General features: G+C 36.5%; 1 protein-coding gene across 3 annotated transcripts in view; it reads left to right on the top strand.

Moving 5' to 3' along the window:
- Positions 1–15,394, top strand: part of vib (phosphatidylinositol transfer protein vib) — a 159,145-nt gene that overhangs the window by 135,284 nt on the left and 8,467 nt on the right. For all 3 annotated transcript variants that reach the window (XM_081768847.1, XM_081768845.1, XM_081768846.1), the window contains one exon: positions 10,916–11,006. In XM_081768847.1, coding sequence (XP_081624973.1) covers positions 10,916–11,006 — 91 coding nt within the window. The remainder of the gene's footprint in view (positions 1–10,915; positions 11,007–15,394) is intronic.

Genomic DNA, 15,394 nt, shown 5'->3' with positions numbered 1-15,394 from the left:
TATAGAATTAGCAAATGAGCGCCATGATACTGGAAGTAATATATCACAAAGAAACACAGGTTCCGTGCACAGTGTGAAGCGCGAGAGGAAATCGAGCAGTGAGTCTCAAACGGTGTCTGATACAGAGGAGGAAAGTGATGTAATAAGGAGAACCGTGCCGAGAATCAAAACCGAAAGAGAAAGTCCGCGTATTAAGCGTGCAAGAAATAGTGAAGTGAATGTAAGGCGTTGTTCATTGCGATTAGCGGACATTAAACAACTCTCCACATTTTCAGGTGATATGATGAAGGAAAGTGCAAGTGCATTTTTGGAAAATTTCGGTAGAGAAATGTCGTTCGCCGGAGTGCCTCAAAGTGAATATTTAACGATCATGCCGTTGATTCTTAAGGACAGTGCACTTAAGTGGTACGATTTACACGGTAAGAAGTGTCAAGCTTTTCAAGAGTTTCAGAATGCATGTGAGAGTCCCTTAGTAAAAGCTACGCGTCTGCGCAACTTGCGATCTATTCCGTTTGACCCAAAACGTTATAGTAGTGTTGTTGATTTTGTGACAGAGCGTTTTAGTCAAATTCAAGCTCTGGAAGAATATGAAAATCCAACCATTACGTTGTCACACATCATCACTCTCCTGCCCAAGCGGTACCAATTAGCTATGGTGGGTTCTATGCCTGATAACATAAATCAGTTTCTTGCGAGTGTGCAGTCCATCGAAGGATTGTCAGGAATTACTAATATGTACGATAATCAGCGTAATAAGCAGAAACAGCAAGGTGGTGCCGGCGTTAGTGTGAATAATGTGAAAGTAGAACATGGTAGTGAAGTGAGTAGTGATAATAGTGCACGTCCGAATTTCAAACAGGGATGGAAAAGGAAATTTCATAGACGTGGACGACGAGGTAATTTTAACAGAAATAATAATAATAATTCGAACGGCGGTAATCAGTCGCAAGGTAATGGCCGACAAAACACGAGTGCAAATGAAAATCGAAATGAAACGCAAGGTGCAAGGGCAAATGAAAACCAAGGTAGTACGTCGATTTCTCCAGGTAGCCCGAATCAAAATAATAATTGGTTTCCAACATTTAATAGAGGTCCTGGAGTAAATAACGGTAACAATCAGCAACGTCAATATCCATACCAACAAAGTGGTTTTTACCCGCAGAGTTCTGTGCCTTTAAACTAGTAGCGCCCTCCCACTTGGTCGCTGCAAAGGGGAGGGATTTCAGTAGTGTAAACCGGATTACTTTTCCACGTATGTGCAACGAGGAATATTTACAAGCAGAAGATGATATAAGCAATGATAATGAAGAAGTGATCAAATGTGAATTAGGTCATAATACAATGAGAGTAAAAATTTTGTTAAACGATCAACCCAAAATCTGTCTGTTAGATAGTGGATCAGAACTATGCCTATTACGGTACAATATTTTCCGAGAAGTAACAAAGTGTGTAGCAAACGTGCATTTACAAAAAGGAGAGCATATCGTTTTGTGCGATTTTCTAGGAAGAAAGAAAAAGAACGTAAAAGGAAAGGTTATTTTACCGGTACGAATTGAAAGCGTGGAAGTGCCAGTTGAGTTTCTTGTGTTACCAGAACTGCATGAAGATGTAATACTCGGTGCAAACTTTCTAGAGAAATTAAACAGTGTCATCGATTTTAAGCGAAGTAACTTGCGTGTTGAATTTCAAGGAATTAGTGGTGAAGTGCCTTTAATAAGAGAAATAGTGAAAATGTCATTGTAGCTAATGTAAGTGAAATTAAGTGCAAGGTAGCCCCTATTGTTGTGTTGTCCGAGATAAGGGACCTTAATGATTTTTATGCGAGAACTGTGAATGTGTTCCGCAGTGGGTGCGCCGAGCCTTTAGAGAAAATTGAAGCTAGTGACTTAGTGGAGGACTTCCCACCGGATCTATATTTCACAGTAGATGAAATAAGAGATGCAGTTACACGCGCTACGCTGTTTACTGAAAACGAAAAAGAAGAATTATTTCAGTTGTTAATGAAACATAGGAAAGTGTTCGCCCGTTTTCCTGGCCTGTGTAACAAATTTCAGTACCGATTAGAAGTGGATACAAATGAACCCATTGTTGCTCGTCCTTACGATATCCCGCACAAATATAAGGAAGGAGTGCGTGAAGAGATCCGAAAATTGTTAAAGTGGGGTGTAATTAGACCTAGTTCTTCATGTCATCTATTACCGTTGCACGTAGTATTGAAAAAGAGTGGAGCGTTGAGGATAGTAACAGATTGTAGAGCATTGAATGTGCACATTAAGAATCCAGCTCAGCGTGTAGAAAAGTTGTCCGACCTCTTTGCTAAATTTAGTGGAAAACGTGTGCTAGGTACTCTTGATTTTACTAGTTCGTATCAACAATGTGGAATTACAGAAGATTCTATGCCATACTTAGCCTTTTTGTTTGAAGGAACGTTATATGAGTACACACGCATGGTGTTCGGTGTGAAAAATGGATCATCTGTATTGCAGTTGTGCTTGAATAAAGTGTTCCCTTTACCGCTACAAGAGAAATTAGTCAGGTATATGGACGATGTAGCTCTTGGCTGTACAAGCGTACCAGAATTCTTACAGCAGTTAGATGAAGTGCTTAGTTTGTTAAGTGATGCAAACATGACGCTAAATTTATCGAAGTGCATTTTTGGTGTAAGTGAAATTAACTATTTAGGCTATTACGTATCTTCAGAAGGCATACGAAAGGATCCGAAATCAGCTGAAGCAATCGAGAAGTTACCAGTGCCCAAAAATTTAAAAATGTTACGCTCATTCCTTGGTGCTGTGCAGTGGCATTCGCGAACAATTAAAGGTCATGCCGTTATCGCTAAACCCCTTTACGAACTTTTAGGGAAGAAAAAGAAATGGAAGTGGGAAGAAGAACACCAAAAGGCATTTAAATCATTAAAGGCTGAATTAGTGAAAGATGTGAAGTTACACCATCCACAGTTCGATAAGCCGTTTTATCTCGAAAGTGATGCAAGCAAACTCGGGTTGGCTTGTGTGTGTTATCAAATTATTGACGGTGAGAAGTGTGTATTAGAATATGCAAGCCGTACTCTTAACAAACACGAACAGAACTATGCCATAATTGAGCTTGAGTGTCTTGCGTTCGTGTGGTGTATTCGTAAGTGGCATGTTTGGCTTAAAGGAGCGAAAATATACATACGAACAGATCATAAAGGCTTAGTGTAGTTAAAACGTATGCGTAATTGGAATGCAAGATTTATGAGATGGTCTCTTGAACTTCAATCTTACGATTATGAAATAGAATTCATCAAAGGCAAGACTAACACACTACGTGATTGTTTATCTCGTATGTTACCAACACAGGAAGATCTAATGGTGAATGTGAATCCTATACAGGCTGTTCAATCAGAAGTGTTCGATTTAGATCCGTCTACAATTGCGAAATTACAATGGGAATGTGACGAGTACCGTCCTATTATTAGTTACTTACAAGGTAATATAAGTGAAAGTGAAAGCAGTGCAAATAAGAATTCTTTTCGTAGTAGTGCTCGAAATTGGAAACAAAATTACACTTTGGAAAATGTTATTTTGATGGTGAGAGATTTTCACTTCCCAGACAGATTAAAATTGTGTGTACCTCCATGTTTAGTGAAAAATATTTTAATTGGCTACCATGATCATTACGGTCACTTTGGATTTATGAAAGTGTTTAATATCATTTCCCGTATGTTTTATTGAAAAACAATTCGTAGTGACATTAAATCGTACATTCTTGATTGTGAAGTCTGCATGAGGACGAAGGTAGACCATCACCCAGTGAAATGTTTAATGCAATCAGTGCCGTCGAAAAACATACGTTATTTAGTCTCTGCAGATTTAGTTGGTCCTCTACCTCGAGGTAAACATGGTGAAACTTACCTATTAACAGTGTGTGATGTATACTCACGTTATTTGGTAGCATATCCACTTCGTCGTGCAACAAGCGCAAGTGTCGCAAAATGTCTTACTGAGTCATACATGCTTCATCTTGGTATTTTTATGAACATCTTAGTAGATAATGGACCACAGTTTATTGGTAAGGAATTTGTACAAGCTATGGAAGCATATAACATCAAAATACATTATACTACGCCTTATCACGCACAAGGAAATGTCATCGAAAGATTCCATGCCGATTTAGAGAGAATTTTGCGTGTGTTGTGCCGCGATTCTCATTCCTCATGGCCAGAATATATTGTGCAAGCTTGTTTGTTGTTGAACTATACTATTAGTGCCAGTTTGGGAATAGCGCCTGCAGAATTACATCTTAACATCAAGCCAGAAGAATTTACACTGTCACATTTTGGAATTGTGAAAAGCAACGAAGCAGTTGATGAGCAAGAGGGTATAGATTGGAATGGAAAATTAATAATGGCTGACTTACGGCGGAAGAAAATCATTCAGCAACGTAACGAAAAGTTGAACGTTCATCAGAGAGCTCGAAGAACTTTGTGTGAAGGTGACTTAGTTTTCTTACGTCAGTATAATATTAGTAGCTTGGTAGACAAACGTATAGCCAAACTGTGTGAAGTGTACCGTGGACCTTATTTGTTGTGGAAACAAGTTGGTGAAAATGTGTTTGAAGTATTAGATCCGCAAAGTGGCAAATATATAGGATTTCAGAATGTTTCTAGAATGAAGCTGTGGAGACCAACACCAGCTACTAGGAAAAAGTGGCTAGAAATTCTGAAGAAGCATGTGGATGAAGAACAGTTCAGTGATATTTTAGAGAGAGCCGAAAAAGAAGCCAACGGAGATTACATGAACGAAGAAGAAGAGGAAAGTAAAGAAGATCAATTGTGTAGTATCAATAATGAAGGTCAAGAAGTGAGAGTACATTCTAGTTTTGTCGACGAAAATATTTTGTGGTATGTACGACATGGTTATTTAGATGAACGAAAGTTATTGATTTTATTAGAGAAGTATTACCATTAGCACTTCGAAGAAGTCAGTTTGAATTTAGAGACATGTTAGGAGATATTAGAGTAATATACACGTTTATTAGAGTATTCCTTTTGTTGTTATTGGAACAACATTGAAGTTTTACCTTAAGACCTACGACCACATTTCGCCATGAATTTCATGTGCAACGTTTTCTTTTTGTCTTCTATAAAACTCTATGGGGTTTCCTTAGTATAACTTATTTTTGTTAACCACATCTCTGTGTGTCTTCGTGGTCGTATTTATAGTGGGTAGGTTTATATGGTTTTTGTGGGTTGGCTCTTCTTCATTTAGTCGTCAGACCCATCCCTAAGATGGATACAGGTTGGCATCTGTAGACATCTGACATTGCCTCAATATAATTCTCCATCATTCGAGCTTATATTGGTTTATTTCTCTCTTCATTATAGTATTCATGTAATAGTCATCATTAAGGTTATATCTATAGGCTTATTATATTATCTATATATATATTTTATTCAGCATCATGTCCTATATAGGTATATTTCAATATTAATTTATCATGTACCATGTACTTATTTGATGAAGTTGCACGAAGGCGTTGAGGATTGGGACGTGCTTGTCGTAGTTTGTACTCGTGAAGTGATTTGGAAGAAAAAAAAATGAATGAAGGAAGAAATACTTACATTTCTTTTGTTAACCCATCCCAAGTCAACTTCCTTTTAACCATAATTATGTTATTTTAACCTTATTATAGTAATTACATGTAACACGTAAAAACATATACTTGATATCCATACACGAAGAATACAACACAAGGAAGAACACACGTAAGTCCAAACAATAAGAAGAACACACATTCTATTCACCTCCACTTAATACGAATGCAGCAGTAGCAAATGCAGCACATTTTCAGTCAAAAAAAAAAAAAGGAAAGGAAAGGAAGATGCAAATTATACGTTAATAAGTTTATACGCAATAAGTTATAGTATTCCATGCATCTTCATATTGGCGCCGAATTTTGAAAAATAGTCCAGCGCTATTAAAGGACTATAGCCTGCAGAGACCTTCTAGAACTTCCACCGATGGACCTAGCCCTATCCAATGGGAAGAGGATAGGAGCAGAAGATTTAATCGCCGAGTGTTCATTCAGTCGGAAGAGAATGAACGAAGAGGATGGCCTATGGACTAGACATTGTTCTGGAACATGGTGTAGATTGTGAATAGTGGACAACATGGACAGTGTGACGTGTGCAGATAGTAAAAGTATAAACAGTGTGCTATAACTGAACTGTGAAGTGTTGTTATTCGAACTAAAATTATATATATATATATATATATACTCATTCTTTTTTTGTTTTGTTCAATTAATTGCAAAGGTGAAAGTGTTCCTAAAGTTGAAATTAATTCATTGCTTGAAGTGTTTTCTCATTTTATTCACATTATTTGCAATATTTTAGTGTATGTGTTAAATTTGTATTGAGTATTGAGTGAATTTACATTTGAACTAATAGGTTACAATGAATACATATCCATACATTTATTCATATTTATGGACTGAATGGACATTTTATTTTAGTGAGTGCAGTGTTAACCAAGCATTAATGTGAACTATAACCCAAATGAAGAGTGCTTCAAAAACTTTATACAGTGTGTCCTCGTCATACGCAGACACAAACTATAAGTGTTGCCAGGGTTCTTAGGATAAACGTATCTCACCAGAACTTTACCTATCAGCTGTTCGGGTGCCACTTGTCATAAACTCATTTATTCATTATTTTGGTAATATGCAGCTCAAGCAGTTTAATTCTCTTTTTAATTTAAAAGGACTCGCATATACTAGCAGACGACGTTTGTATGTGTGAGTGTGTGTGTGTTCTCACTCATCGGACGCATGTGGGCGGAGTGACCTTGATCAACACTTCTTCAGCCAATCACAGCTCTGTCCTCTCTTACGTCATTTAACGCGTGAAACCCACGCGAACAGCGAGAGCTGAAGAGATTTAGCGGGAGACAAACTACTTGGCGCCAACAAGATGGACATATAACAGCACATTCTACCCTGCTGCAACAAGACACTGCGTAATTATGTTCTACACTTAACAGAATCGAATTATTTCTCACAACATAAGAAACATCTATATGTCGTATTACCTTAATTGTTATATCCCACTCTAAGGCTATGTAAGTATCAATATAATTAAAATTTTCGAATCGATTGACGAGTATTTTCTGCGATTGTGCATGTCATCCCTTCACGCCTCGTGGTGATTCGTTTAAGTGCATGGTGCAAAATTTACTTTTTACTTATTATTTGTGTAATTTGTTAATTTTCCGAAAATATGATGCTGAATCTTTTGTGTCTCTAAAAGTTGTACGTAGAATTTTTGCTTATGTGTAGTTGGCGTTGAAAGGAGCTTTCTTCGGATAACTTGTTTCATCGTCAACGCTCGAGCAAACGTCCTATTTACGACTATCAAATATAATGCTTGCTCTATCTGGATCACCATCCTATGGAGTAAACATTATATCTGCATGGGGAGAATTCGGTTCATGGAAAATATCTGACCCTGCTCTCTCCCTTACGATACACATACCAATGAAAGTGTTGTAATAAAAACTCCTTAAGGTATTCTATTTTTTGTATGAATTTTGAACCCTTTTCTCCTTTAGAATATGCTCTCTATTAAGGAAGGTTGCATGATAAGATTCCCACCTTGAGGTAGATACTAACTATGTTGAAAAACTCATTTCAAACTGTTCAACTATTTCCCCGTGACGCGATCACAAACAGGAAGAAATTATAGAAAACACTCTTTCTTCCCTTCAAAAACAGGAAGTGACATGCCCCTATCTTCCTAACTTGACAGGCTCGTGACATGATGTATTTTTTACATGATTTTTAAACCCCCTGTACCCCCTTCCCCTAGAATGGGCTCTTGAATCAAAGTAATGTTATAAAAACACAGCTTTGGGTACGTACTAACTACTGTATGTTGAAAAGTTAATTTCAAACTGCTTAACCGTTTCCCCGTGATAGAAACAACAGGCAATATAGTTTTCAAATTATAGAAAGTGATTCCCTTTCCCAATGGAAATTCTTAGTAACGTTGGAACACAGGTCCACTTATTTTTAATGAAGAGTTAAGTTTCACTTTCCTAACTTAAAAAGATTGAGACATACTGAATTCTTCACATAGATTTTGACCCCCCACAACCTCATAGAACATGATTAAAAACCCAGTTAGAGGCACATGGCAACTGCATCCGAAAATCCATTCCAATCAGTTGAACCGTTTTCCAGTAATGTAAGCACAAACAAAATTCTCTTCACTTTTATATAATAGACTAGGCATTATGCACTCGCAGACTTGTGAACTTGGACCTTTTGACGCACACTAGATGACATCCAATCATAGTCATACGTCTTACAAATAAAATGAGAAAAATAAACACACTGCTGAACAAGACTGCACTTATTTAATAAAAACACATTACACGTGACGTTTCGATCTTCTAGCCAAGATCCTCATCAGACGTACACCCGCCGCAAAAACTCTTCGGACCTCATATGAAAGCTGTCGTAGTAGGAGATCTAACACTTTGTATTCTTGTATCTAGTGTTGTTTTGTTGCGAACACAGATTGTATCTGTATGAATATATCTGACAATAGTCTATTACTACTGATAAGCGAGTTCAGTTCATTTTGTATTGTTGGTTAACATATGCAGGGTGGTTTTCTGCTATAGTGCGTGTGTGATAAATTGATTTGTTTTTGTATGGTGCACTTTGTTTTATAATTTAGTACTTTATTTGTGTTGAGCATTTGTGATATGCCAAGAAAGTACTGTAGCAGTGCGGAAAAAGCCAGCATCATTGCATAGCGAAATGAAAACGACCCCTTAAAGAAGATATGCAAACGTACAGGTCGTGCAAAATCAACCATAATGAAGGTTCTGGCTGCCGCCAAAGAGCTGCCTCCGACTGGGTACCAAAGAACGAATTCGGTAGTGGGAGGCCAAGCAAAACAACGAAATTTTCAGACTCTTCTAATGAGACAAATAAAGAAGAACCATCGACTTACAGCGACCGAAGAAATGCACCCAAGTCTGTTGGAAAACAGTTAGTGTTCGTATAATTCAGTTCCATTTGCAAAAACACCTGTATTTGCCGTGTCGTACTGCTGCTAAGAATCCTCTTCTCACAGACCGCATGAAGAAACAACGTCTTGCTTTCGCAAAGAAATATGCACAGTGGAGGAAAGCCATGTTTTCCGACGAAAACATATTCCAGCTGTTCCGAATGGGAACTGTTATGGTTCGGCGTCCATCATCATCAAGTCGATACGGTTCCGACCGTAGGCACTCCCAGTCTGTAATGGTTTGGGGATGTTTTTCAGGTGAAAATGGTAGAGGAGGTTTATATTTCGTACCACAAAATGTGACGATGAACGCAATCAGTATATCAACGTTCTTCAGGACCATTTAGTGGATATGCTCCATATCCACAACTGTGATTTGTCATGCATGATAACACTTCTTGTCACAAGGTTAAAAAGGTAGCGAATTTTCTTGAGGAGCAACATATCAAGATGTTAGAATGGCCTGGGAATAGCCCCGATCTAATTCTAATCAAAAATTGTTTGCATCGTATGAAGAGATTCTGGGATAGAAGCTTCAGAACCTACAGACCCTCCAAACAGAATTGAAGGAAATGTGTAATGACATGGACTTAAATTATTTCCGAAATCTTAGTGACTCCATGCTCAAGCGCATTCAAATTGTTCTCAAAAGTAAAGGCAACATGACCCTGGCATGCTTTGTCTGTTGTATGTGATACATTAATAATAGCTTTTCGCATACATTTTATGTATTTAATGTGCTTATGCTATGAGGTCCGAAGAGTTTTTGCGGCGGGTGTACATTCTTCTGATGAGGATCTTGACTAGAAGATCGAAAGGTCACGTGTGAATGTGTTTTTATTGAAGTTCAGTCTTGTTCGGTAGTGTGTTTATTTTTCTAGATTACAGTTGAACACTGTTACAGCGTATTTGATCGAGTGCAAACAAAATCGAAATGCATGTTTTCCAAACGTTCTTTGGTTTTCAGTGATATTCTGTTCTGGTGGTAAACATACATTTTAAGCCAATTCTGATACGAGGTACATACTAATAAGTACAATTAAAAAGCAGTAATTATGATCACATTAAGGTTATTATTTCAATCCATTTTTTGAGGTGGCTTTTTTGGGTTTTTTATGTGGGTTTTACCCCCCCCCCCCCCCAAAAAAAACTAGGAATTTTGGGCTGGGGAAAATTCTAACAACCCTGATCCCTATCCTCCCCCCAGTGGACCAAAAAATTACGTGCAGCTCTTTTTGAGCGTCTGTCAGGATTGTTGGCACCTACTTCACACACAGTTAGTGATAGCTACAAATTGATGCACTGTTTTCGCAAACACTTCTGGAAACTGTTTGGCGAGTTCAGCTATTGTGAACCTGCGGTTGGGTCGCATTTTCTCGTTTACGCGTTCCACCAGATTGTCCGTCTAAATACAATGCCTTCTGCTGCGCTCATCGTCATGAACATTTGAACGCCTTGCCTGAAGCTCTCTGCAACATTGCCTGAACTTCCCTTCACTCATTACTTTGCGTCCTGATGGGTGTCAGCTGCATTGTGTCCTTTGACGTTTAGAAATCGTATAACAGGTCTCACTTCAAATTTAGTGGGATTTAGTATTACGGCTGTCATTTTACCCTACAGCTACTCGCATGTACGCAACTCCACTCGGACGATTCTATCTCTGTTGTAAGCACAGAATGCAAGAGTATGCTCCTGTGCATGTTCAACTTCATCAGTGTTATCAGTCCCGCATAAAAAGTTATCGGCCTCTTTTTTTGACATGCGCCGCAAATATAAGGCAAAATAATTTGGAGTTAAGATTTTATAATTTGGAGTTAAGAATGACAAGTAATTGACTTTTATTTTTATTTTAAGGCAAGTTTTCTGTTGGATGGACAGATGGCATGGTATGACAATGGATGATATACGAATGTTGGAAGACAAGACAAAACGGGAGCTTGATGAGGTAATTAATGTTTGTTGAATTAGTGTGTTACATAAATATCTTTAGGTGGATATTTGGTCATATGTATCAGTAATGGTTGCTATATTCATATCGTAGTATTATTGTTGCCCAGTATTCATTTTATTCAGTTATTATTTTTCGTTTAGGTGTTTTAAGGATGCTGACTTGGAATGAGAGACTACAGTACTTTAGCTTTAAGAAGGCATTTCTCATTGTATATACATTTTTTTTTTAATTTTTAATATATATATATCACTAACGGTAACTTTTAGGAATAGGGTGGCTCGGGGTAATTATCAGACAAAAAAACAAATTTTGATGTATCCCGAAAACTACCAGATGGAACCTCACGAAACAGCTTAAATCTCCCAGTAATTAATGAAGATGCCTAGAATGACTTTTGTGTAGAGAAAATTAGGAAAATCAGTATCTCAAAATTACCGCGGCTTGGAGCAATTTTGAGACACCCCGTGGTAATTATGAGAGAGACTATTTTCTCAGTTTGTAAAGCACTTATGAGGATGAAACAAGGTGTAATTAGGAGACAAGGGTTTCCACTTTCTGCTAGATGCGGTGGAATATTAAGACACTTAATACATTGAACATTGTTTTATTACAAACACTTGTATTAGCAGTTGTTTTTACGGAGAATAGGGTGAATATTTTTATTGATTGTTTACTATGAACAAAGAAATTGTAGTACATATTAAGTATCAGCAGTTCGATTTGCATTTTCTGATAATGCCCTGAAAAGGATCAGATAGATAACGTTAGTTTTACCCACAAAAAATTTAAAATAAAACAAATTTTACTTTGTTCCCCCATTAGGCCGCATATTACAACCATTTACATGATTAATCTTATAGATAAAAAAAGAAAGTAACTTTAAGGAGTGAACACAGATGTTAATGAACAACACTCAATAACCCAAGTTCACCACAGAAAATGAAATTGTAGCCATACCTACATTTTGGCTACAAAAAAAGTCACTTTAAAAGAGTGAAAACGAATATTCATAAACTAATGTTAGGCCTATATTCCAAGACTACACCGGTTCTTTTTGTGTTGTTGTTGTTGTTCTTAAATTTTCTTATACAATGACAAAACTGACAATACCGAAAACCAAAAACATTAACGTTGAAAGTGAACATCCTCCCTCCCCTATATATATATATATATATATATATATATATATATATATATATATATATATATATATATATATATATATACCAAAAAAGTACAGTAAATTTACATACTTTGTTTTTTAGGCTGCAACTATTGTACCATTAGGCTATAATATTAGTAAGAAAAACTAAGTAGGACCAAACTTTTGTAAGAAATTGTAATCTAATCGTAAGTAGCCTACTCCTAACGTAAGAAACCAACCAATATGGTTATCTGTGATTTGAACCTGATTTGAATCATTTGTTTTCTTGAGTTTAGAAACCTAGAATATTTCAATCCTGCATTTTTTCAATGTTGCGAATATTGATTTTATTACTTCGTCACAACGAAAGAAAAAATAAAAATATTAAACTGTCTCATAATCACCCCGGAAAATAAAAAAATTGACCTCAAATTTCTGATATAATTAACACCGTAGTACTCAATACCTGTTGTTTTGGGCTACATTTTAATACCTCTAACTTGCCAATATTCCTATTTTCCAAAGATCTATACAGAAGTTTGCAGTAGTATGTCAAAAGTTGAAACAGCTTTTTTTTGCAACACTTTTCTACATCGTCTTGATATCATATGTTTCTAAAATGTAAATGAAACAAATCGTGCTACATGGATAGAAAAAGGGTTGTTTTCAATAGCTAAAACCAAAAATACCACTTTTGGAAGAAATTAGCCAAACTGGGAAGATGTCTCAAAATTACCCCGAAAATCAATGTCTCATAATTACCCTGAGGCATCCTATATATATAGCAGCGTACTCATGCGTATATTTTACGAAGTCGTATTTCAGAGATCTTAAATAATACATTTTCTCGTAAAGGCAAGCCGCTTCACTATCGTCCTATCTCTTTCAAGGTAAATTGCAATTCTTGTTTTTAATTTTCCAACGAAGTAGCTGTACGTAAGTGACTTGGCACTATCTTTTAAAGTCAGTGTCAAGTACTGGTAGCAGAGGCGTAGCCAGAAACTCATTAAAGGGGGAACACATACGCAAACACAAACACACACACACTCACATATATATATATATATATATATATATATATATATATATATATAGCTTGAAAAAAAAATACTGTTTCCATGGCGGCTGGAAATACGAATTTAGCGTCTTAACTAATTTAAAGCCAAAACATGTACGACTATGTATCAAACTTGACGCCGTGGGTGACTAAATATTTTAGTTTGACGATAGACGTTTACATAAATTACATATATGGGAGAAAAGAATGACTACCAAACAGTCTGCTCTGGCTACTGGATTCAGACTTGAAATTTCGTGTCTTGTCCATAGTATATAGTAAAGCATTATGTAGAAGTTACTGCATATACTGGCTTGAAAAGATCAAGACGGAATCAACACACTCTGGCGTCCAAGACTACTTCAGGACCCTCCCCTGAAAGAAAATGTAGTTCATGTAAATTACAGTGACCAAATTGCCGTCAACAGTGTATTCAGTATCAGTCACAGCTACACAAAATCTCATTGTTGTGTTGTACGTCTATTCGGAGGGACTATTCGAAAAGAGAAAACAATATTGTAATGTGTATAATATAGAAACGCCAACATAGGAAATTTCTAGCATAATAAATCAATTTATTCCGTAATATCTCAGTAGCCCAGTCAAATATGTGGCTTGTAACCCACCCAAGTTTCATAATAAAAATAATCTATTGTAAAAAGAAAAATTGAGAGATGAAACTCCGGCTTACTGCAAGCTGGTTAGTTTTAAATGAGTTGGAAGCACTGTGCACAAATAACCTTGGAATGGTAGAAGGCGCATGCTTCGTGTCGTTCGGGATAACGCCACGTTGCGGCCGAATTGTCTGCTCTAAGCCTTGAGCATGTTACAGTGCTACTTTGGAGGTGAGTGGGAATGGTTGATTTAGAATAATGAGGAGGAAAGAAATGGGTCTTTAAAACTTTTCCGTAAAGTTAAACATTCTTTATTTGATTCTTTAAATATAATTACGGACCCTGACTACTAAGTTTTATTCAGGTTTTAATATTATTATTATTATTATTATTATTATTATTATTATTTAAAAAAAACGAAAGAATTGCAGTATTTGTATCGTTAGTAATTCATGCATTTTGACCCATTAAAGCTTAATTTCTTTCCTCCCATTTTCCTATGCTTCGGGAAGCCACTTAGCAGTAAATTCGAGTTTCATACATTTGAGAAAAATACTGTAAAGCCTTACTATTTTCTATATTGGATGATTATTGGAATAATTATTAAATTCAAACCTTCTAAATTATTGATTAACTTTTTTTTTTAGATTTTTAAAAAAAAAATATTTTATTTTTTTTTATAAAGAGAAAGGTTATTGCTAACAGATTTTCTATTTACTCAATTATTACTTGTTAAATGGTTAATTATTTTCTATATACAAAATTCGGATTTGTTATAATAAAAATTTTCACTTGTTACAAAATTCTTTTGACTTCACAAGTAGTCGTAGAAGTTTTCCTAGTAGTATTACTAGAGGTAAAATAATATATCTTTGAATGCAAGAATAAGCCTTGTCCAGTATTGAACCACCCACTTCGGTCGTCATTACTCTCAGTCGTGGGGGAGTGGAATTTTCCTTATCTCTCCTTTTATAATTATATATTCTAAAGGGTGAGGTGGGGTGAGGTCCGTTCCCGCGGAGCTGTGGATAGTGGGGGCAATTTAAAGGTTATATATGTGTCGTCTACACGTTACAGGCTCCAGCCTACTCAGCGCAGGCGCAAATTCGGCTTTACTACTGTCATCAGCAGTAGTATGCGGAATATGGCTGGTCAGGATAATATTCTTATTAGTTTTCTTTAGTTACACGGTATTAGAAACTAATGAAATTTGCTAACAGATAGAGAACAACTGAAGTCTTTCACGATAACAATTCAGCCAAGCATGACCTCCGCTATATACAGGGTGAGTGAAAATAAGTGTTACAAGCCAATATCTCGCGAACTATACATCAAATAAGAAAAATGTTAGAGAGTCAATGTACAATACAGAGGTTCCTAAAAAATGAATCAAACACGAGGTCCCCCTCGCCCTCCATTTTAGGTGGAGGGAGGTGAACGTGAAATTTTCAAATGGGAACATAGGTCGAGTGATACCTCGTTCGGAAGAGCTTGGAAAATTGTACAATTTTTATAGGAAACAATTTTTGATATGGAGCAACGTTTTCAAGATGGCCCCCAAAAATGG

The sequence above is a fragment of the Thermobia domestica genome, chromosome 8, assembly GCF_964235325.1.
Source record: "Thermobia domestica chromosome 8, izTheDome1.hap1.1, whole genome shotgun sequence".
Lineage (NCBI taxonomy): Eukaryota > Metazoa > Arthropoda > Insecta > Zygentoma > Lepismatidae > Thermobia > Thermobia domestica.
This window is presented reverse-complemented; position numbering and strand designations above follow the sequence as displayed.